Source organism: Melozone crissalis, unplaced genomic scaffold, assembly GCF_028551555.1.
Source record: "Melozone crissalis strain CALT ecotype California unplaced genomic scaffold, PUWL_Pcris_2 ptg000007l_1, whole genome shotgun sequence".
Lineage (NCBI taxonomy): Eukaryota > Metazoa > Chordata > Aves > Passeriformes > Passerellidae > Melozone > Melozone crissalis.
Window position 1 is genome coordinate 11917501 of NW_026535785.1, and position 8053 is coordinate 11925553.

Consider the following 8053-nt stretch of genomic DNA (forward strand, 5'->3'; position numbering starts at 1 on the left):
TCTCCAGTCCCTTGTCCAATATTGGAACACCTGCAGAGGATTTAAACTCCTTGACTGCCTTGGCACAGCAAAGAAAAAGCAAGCCACCAAATGTAACTGCATTTGAAGCAAAAAGTAATTCAGATGAGGCGTTCTTTAAGCATAAATGCAGGTTCTGTGCTAAAGTGTTTGGGAGTGACAGTGCCTTGCAGATTCATTTGCGTTCTCACACTGGCGAGAGGCCATTTAAATGCAACATATGTGGAAACAGGTTCTCCACAAAGGGAAACTTAAAAGTCCACTTTCAGCGTCACAAAGAAAAATACCCTCATATTCAAATGAATCCATACCCAGTGCCAGAGCATTTGGACAATATTCCTACAAGCACGGGTATTCCTTATGGGATGTCTATACCGCCAGAGAAACCTGTCACGAGCTGGCTGGACAGCAAGCCAGTCCTCTCCACCCTAACAACTTCTGTTGGCCTGCCACTCCCACCAACAATTCCAAGCTTGACCCCGTTCATCAAAACTGAGGAGCCTCAGCCGATTCCCATTAGCCATCCTTCTGCTAGCCCTCCCTGCTCTGTCAAGAGTGACTCGGGAACAGCTGACCCCACATCAAAAATTTCCAATGGACTTTCTGATGAGGTAGAGGCTGGTGCGTTGCCCACCTCAAATGGTAAAACGGAAGAAAACCCTCAAAACTCAAGCACCATCACTAACGTGAGCAGCTCTGTGAGCTCCCCGGCAGCAGACTCGGGCTCCAGCGGTGTCGCCACTTTTACAAACCCACTGATGCCTCTCATGTCAGAGCAATTTAAGGCAAAGTTTCCATTTGGAGGACTATTGGATTCAACGCCAGCATCTGAAACGTCAAAATTGCAGCAGCTTGTAGAAAACATTGACAAAAAGGCAACCGATCCTAACGAGTGCATCATTTGCCATCGAGTTCTCAGTTGCCAGAGCGCACTGAAAATGCATTACCGCACCCATACTGGAGAAAGGCCGTTCAAATGTAAAATCTGTGGTCGTGCTTTCACTACTAAGGGCAACTTAAAGACTCACTACAGTGTCCATCGTGCCATGCCCCCGCTGAGAGTGCAACACTCTTGCCCGATCTGCCAGAAAAAATTCACCAACGCTGTTGTGCTACAGCAGCATATCCGAATGCACATGGGAGGGCAGATCCCAAACACCCCGGTGACAGAAAACTATCCTGAGTCAATGGAATCAGATACGGGATCTTTTGATGATAAGAATTTTGATGACATAGACAACTTCTCAGATGAGAATATGGAAGACTGTCCTGACAGCAGCGTGCCAGATACACCTAAATCTGTGGATGCATCACAAGACAGCTTGTCTTCTTCCCCTCTGCCCCTGGAAATGTCAAGTATTGCTGCTCTGGAAAATCAGATGAAGATGATCAATGCAGGCCTTGCTGAACAACTTCAGGCAAGCCTGAAGTCAGTAGAAAATGGGTCAGTGGAAGGGGACGTTTTAACTAACGATTCGTCATCTGTCGGTGGTGATATGGAAAGCCAAAGTGCTGGAAGCCCTGCTGTCTCAGAGTCTACCTCTTCCATGCAGGCCTTGTCCCCATCCAACAGCACTAATGATTACCACAAGTCACCAAGTATTGAAGAGAAACCATTAAGAGCTTTACCAAGTGAGTTTGCCAACGGTTTGTCTCCAACCCCTGCTAACAGTGGTGCTTTGGACTTGACGTCTAGTAACACTGATAAAATGATTAAAGAAGAGTCCCTGAGTATGCTCTTTCCTTTCAGAGATAGAGGTAAATTTAAGAACACCGCATGTGACATTTGTGGCAAAACATTTGCTTGTCAGAGTGCCTTGGACATTCATTACAGAAGTCATACCAAAGAGAGACCATTTATTTGCACAGTTTGCAATCGTGGCTTTTCCACAAAGGGTAATTTGAAGCAGCATATGTTGACACATCAGATGCGAGATCTACCATCACAGCTTTTTGAGCCCAACTCCAGCATCGGCCCCAATCAGAACTCTTCGGTGATGCCCGCTAACACCCTGTCATCACTCATAAAGACCGAGGTTAACGGCTTCGTGCATAGCTCTCCTCAGGACAGCAAAGAAGCCTCCTCTGGTCTAGTCACTTCGGGGCCACTGTCCTCTGCCACGTCCCCTGTGCTGCTCCCTGCTCTCCCCAGAAGAACTCCAAAACAGCACTACTGCAACACGTGTGGGAAAACGTTTTCTTCTTCCAGTGCTCTGCAGATCCACGAAAGGACACACACTGGTGAGAAACCTTTTGCCTGCACTATATGTGGAAGAGCATTCACAACAAAAGGCAATCTGAAGGTACTTTTTCCTCTTACTGTCCTTTGGTTTCATTTTCTCCTTGCTGGGGGTTTTTGATTTTTGACAGCTATTAATGTTGCAGCAGTGGTACCTTGGGTGTTTATGCTGTGACAGTGTGTTTAGTCAGCTCTAGTAGACCTAGATGGCCTCTTGTTGAGTGCTCGTGTTGGCAGCAAGTCTGAGGCATGAGCTGTTTTGATTTAATTAAAATTCATCTACCAGCAAGGCCTGTCTATGCAGAGTGTGAAACAGAACAGCCAAATGATGGTAAGGAGTATTAATTAACAGGGAAATGCATTTTGTAACTCACACACCTCTTCAAAAAGTGAAAGGCTCTTGAATGTGATGTTTTTCATAACTATCATGTAAGATGAGTGTTTAAAAAAAACTATTAACATAATTCTGGAAATAATGGGCATTACTTTAATTGATTATATAACTAACATTTCCTACTGATATGTGTTTGAAAAAGCAAATACACTCAAGTTTTAGAACACCAGTTGAGCACTTTACTGTGTACATTTTTCTGTTGACAGAGTATTTCTCTAGAGGTTGCTGCCAGTAATGTGAGATGAATAATTACTTTCAGGCCATTCTGTCTATGCACGAGGCCCTCCGATGAGCAATCAGTAAAGGATACTTTCTGCCTGTCTGAAAAGGACGTTTATAGGGTAAAGGGTGTCAAATACAATACTTACCATTGCAATGAAAGTGGACATAGCAATTCTAGACCTGAAAGCAGCAATTGACAGAATAATGCAAAGACATTATAAACTAAATACGTGTAATAAAAAAAAAAGAGTAAGAAGCAATGCATTGATCAGCAGGAGAACAGGTTATTCTGGGTAATAGTGATGGGCTAACCTAGAAGTAGTGTATTATTCCAGAGCCCTGTATCCTCTATCTTTAATGCCATACATTGTGTAACAAGACTGGACATGTTCCATGTTCATGGACTCCTGCCTTCTCTCTGATCAAAATAAGTTTGAAATCCCTGTCAACCTCTATTTTTTTTTTTTTTTGTTTCTTTCTTCCTTTCTTTCTTCCCAGGTTCACATGGGCACTCACATGTGGAACAGTACTCCTGCAAGACGAGGCAGACGGCTTTCTGTAGATGGCCCCATGACATTCCTAGGAGGCAATCCTGTGAAGTTCCCAGAAATGTTTCAGAAGGATTTGGCTGCACGGTCAGGGAATGGAGACCCGTCCAGCTTCTGGAACCAGTATGCAGCTGCACTCTCCAATGGCTTGGCCATGAAGACCAACGAGATCTCGGTCATCCAGAATGGGGGCATCCCTCCAGCACCGGGGGGCCTGGGCAACGGTGGCAGCTCTCCCATCAGTGGCCTGACAGGAAGCCTGGAGAAGCTCCAGAATTCAGAACCCAACGCACCTCTAGCTGGTCTGGAGAAAATGGCAAGCAATGAAAATGGGACTAACTTCCGTTTCACGCGTTTTGTGGAGGACAACAAAGAAATTGTAACAAATTAGGAAAAAGAACTCCGTAAATAACATTCCTGCAAATAGTGCAACCTAGGGTTGCTTTTTTCAAGCTGCAGGCTACAACATTACAAAGACTTTGTTTTGTACCATGTTCTACTTCTAGAGTTCTAAGAGAGCTTATTTATTAGTGATATAACCTTGCTTTGCAAACAAATGCAAGCATTAACTTTGGTCTCCCGTATTTTGAACTAAATACTAATCGACTAGAGTGCTGTAAACTTGCTGTAACATTTATGGCAGTTGCAAGTCTGTTCTGCTAGGTGATCTTATTCTGGCATTAACTTATTTTCTATATCCAGTTTAACACGAACTCTGGTATTGATGCGATGCCTCAGTGATGCATTAGATCTCTAATAAAAATCTGTATATAAATGTACACTTTGATCCTGCTGGAAACTTTATCAGCAAACACATTGTCTAATTTTTCCAGACAGAATTAAGAAAAAGACTGAGAGAATATAGACTGAACAGTGTGGGTCCTTTACACAGCTCAGTTTTTGATTTTTATTATAAAATTAAAACCGCTTTAATTTTTGTAGGTTTAACATTTTCTGTTTTGAACTGTTATTTGTATTGTGCTTTTTACTTGAGTCGTCTTAAATGTTAATACATTTCTGTACAGTAATAAGCACGCGGATTATTAGAGAAGATACTGAAGTGTTGTTTTGGTAGTTGAAACTGAGACGTAACATTTTGCCTTGTAGGTATATTCATTATAGAAAATGTGCTGGACTTTCACAATGCTGCTAAGTATGGCATCTTGAACAACTTCCGTGGACAACTGTAGATGCTCCTGTATATACAATAAGACATCACTTTCATTAAAATGTACATACGTTCCTTACAAGACCAAGCCCTACTCCTTGACCAAGGGAACAAGTATAGTGTTTGTTTATTTTGTATTAGGCATTGGGGGGGACAGGGGGAACCTTGGACTGTTACATGCACTTTCTCGGAAAGCTGAAAGGAAAAGAGGTCCAGTTTCTTTAACATTTAATACTTACTAACAGCAGAGATACTGTAATTTTACTCGAGTAATCAAATACATTTTTGCAACAGATAAAAAATTGGCTGTCTCTGTGTTTTTAAAGTGTACTTGTATTTAATAATCACTTTGTATTATTTAGCCTTTCCCTTGGTTAACATGAACTGTCCAGGTTGTATGTGCGTGTTTATATCTGTAAGTATGGGTATACATATATGTATTGCATATTAATTGCTAGTATATTTTTCATACCCCCTAATAGTGAGAAATTTCTCCTTAACTATTCAACTCCTCCTTCTCATAAAATTGTAGATATTTTGGCATTTTTAATTTGTTTATTAAAAAAAATGCTGCTAGCAAAGACCTTATTGAGCCTAGGTAAGTTTCCTTTGAAGGAAATAATTTATTACGTTTAAGGCTTGATTTGGTTCAAATGCTTTATATTTGATATTAATTTTTATTTTATGAGATTGTACGTTTGTGGCATGCTTACGCTGCTATACCTGTGTTAAGATGTCCACTTGCAAGCCTCCATATACTATGTGGGGTTTATAACTTGATTGTAAAAAAACATACCAAACAAAACTAATTGCTTTGGCCTTGCACATGATTTGGCTTCCCTTAAAAACCTGCCATGATCATTAACCTCAATGGGAGTTTGTCAAACATAATTCAGTCCAATATTTTCACCCAGTAGAGTTTCATCTCTTTACATTACAATTTATGAAAAGTAAATCAGATTGGCTGCCTTCAAATGATGCCTTCAAAACCACCAACAGGCATAGCCAATTCTGTGTCCATGTGACTAATTTTTTTTAAAACAATTCCAAAATTCAGGTGTTTTGTGTTACAGGATTATTTTTCAGGATCACTGTGGGGGGAGTTGCCCACCTTTTTAAACAAGAAGTGATGACTTAGCTCTACTCATAGCCTGAGCTGCAAATCGGGCAGTAGAGAGGATTTACAACTGAAGAGCTGGGGTGAGAAATACTTTTCTTGAGGAGTTTTCCCCTTCCTATGATTATGAATCCTGCATATTAACGCTGTAGCCTGGATACCTCTTGGACTTCATGTCTTTGGGACTTCTCCTGTTCGAATGTGATGATTCACTTGGTACATGATATGCATTTTTGTTAACATGTAAGTTGTACGCTAGAGCCAGCTGGCTTGTCAATGTGAATATTTAAGAATTTTAAGTCACCTTTTGGTCTCAGAAAAAGGTAAATTAAAAGGATTTTCATGATTTTATCAATTAAATACTAACTAATTCTCCTTTTAAACTGAGTCGAGATTTGTGCAACAGAAAAGTTGCACAAGGGAAGGGTTAGCAGCCCCCAGCGCTCCGGGAGGGTTTCCTCTCCGCGGCTTGAGTTTCATGAGCGCCTTTAACTTCAGCCCCGGAGCCTCTTCCCACGGGCAGCGAGTCTGTACGTGCCGAGGGGAGCCGCGCCCGGGGCGGGCGGGCCCCGCACTCGCGAACCGTGCCGGGCACCGGACGCTCCTGCCGGTGGGTAACGTTCGTGCTCGGCACAACCGGGGGCTAAAAAACAAACAAACAATGCCAGGGGGAAAAAAAAAAAAAAACAAAAACAAAAAAGGAGCGATTTTCTTTCTCGTACCTTGGGGAGTCCCCCCGGCCCGTTCCGTGAGGGGGCCCTGCGCGCACAGCGCACCCCGCGCTCGGCTGAGGGGCGGCTGCCTGAGGGGATGCGCTGCCCCAGCCCCGCACGGCCGGGGGTGACAGCCCCTTCTGTGCCCCGGCCCTTCCGAAGCGTTTCGCTGCGGGGCTGGCGGCTCGCCGGGACAGCGTTCCGGCCCTGAGCCCGGCCGGGCGGGGTTCCCGGTGAGCCGGGGCGCTGCCCCGCCGTGCTCTGCTTCGCTCCGCGCTGCCGTCGGCACAGGTGGGTGCTGGCCGGAGGAGCGGCCCGCGGCCCGTGCCTCATCCCCCTGTGCCGGGCTTAGGGAGAGTGCCCGGGCTGTCCTGGGCTGAGCCATGGGTGCCCGGGCTGTGCCGGGCCGAGGGATGGGTGCTCGGGCTGAGCCATGGGTGCCCAGGCCGAGGGATGGGTGCCCGGGCCGAGGGATGGGAGCCGGGGCTGCACCGCCCGCTGCGCGGAAGGTGCCGGGCCGCTGTCCCCGAGCTGCTCAGGAGCCTCCCGTTCCCTTTCTCCTGCCAGCCCCGATCCGGGCTGGGGCCAGCCCGCTGCAGCGGCCGGGAGCATCGTCCCTGCGCCCGCAGGCTCGGGGCTCCCCGCCCCGTCAGGCGGAGCGCCCGGCTGGCCTCCTGCGAGGGGAAGCGGGGGAAGGGGTGGGGGGGAATAACGTGCTCTGGAAACGCGGAATTTTAAATTTCCCGTTACTCGACACAAGACCGTGGGGACCGGGGGAAGTTACCTCTCCCCAGAGCTGTCCTGGCAAGCGCACAAAGGTGTCCGCATCGCCTCGCAGCTGGGAGCCGCGCTACCTCGCTGCAATTACCCAGCGCGGCGTTTCTTATTCACAGACACTGAATTAATCCTTATTCAAGAGTAGAATTTTTTTTCTTTACGGTTTTGTTTTCGCGGCCTCATTTTTCTCATTAGCAACAAAGTTTTCTTTCCCCCCGCACCCTTTTTTCCCCTCCCTCTCGTCTCGCCCATCACAATTTTATCATCCATTAAAATAAAGCACAGTGGGGCGGGTTGGCATTCTCTTTTTCTTCCCCTTAAGCGCCAGCGATCGTTCAACGCAATCATTTAATCATCCCGAGTAATTTTCTTCACCCAGAAACAGACGTGATTTATTTAAAAAATGGGCTAATGGCGTGCGAAACGTCCCGGGTGGGGCAGAGCCCGCGGCAGGACCGGGCTGGCCGAGCACGGCCCCTCCGGCCGGGCAGCGCTGCCAGCGCCGGCCCGGGGCCCTCGGGGCTGCCCGAACGGGGACGGGAGGGGAGCAGCCCCCGAGGGCTTCATCCTCACAGGAGCACCGGGCAAAAGCAGCGGGGCAGACGGAGGGAAGGGAAGGGCTGGCCAAAAGCACCCGCGATCCCGGCGGAGTGGAGACACAACCAGGGCAGCACATGGGAAGGGCAGGAATGAGGTTTCCGTATTGGCCAGGCAGGCGGGAGAAGGGAGAGGAAGCAGCAAATTGCCCGGTTTATTTCGTGTGCTGATGACGACCAAATCCTAAAGTCTTTTCCCAGGGAAAAGCCTGTTGAATTTCAGTGTTTCTTCCTAGGCTGGGCATTGGTTTGAGACTTAAG

The 8053-nt window shown here is 46.6% G+C and overlaps 1 protein-coding gene across 1 annotated transcript in view; it reads left to right on the top strand.

Annotated features, from left to right (window-relative positions):
- Nucleotides 1-6066, top strand: part of SALL1 (spalt like transcription factor 1) — a 15700-nt gene extending 9634 nt beyond the window's left edge. Inside the window, exons 2-3 of the mRNA XM_054269350.1 lie at nucleotides 1-2321; nucleotides 3372-6066. The exon at nucleotides 1-2321 is cut by the window's left edge and continues 1089 nt beyond it. Of these exons, the coding sequence (XP_054125325.1) occupies nucleotides 1-2321; nucleotides 3372-3812 (2762 nt within the window). The 3' untranslated portion in view covers nucleotides 3813-6066. The remainder of the gene's footprint in view (nucleotides 2322-3371) is intronic.
- Nucleotides 6067-8053: the final 1987 nt, after the last annotated feature.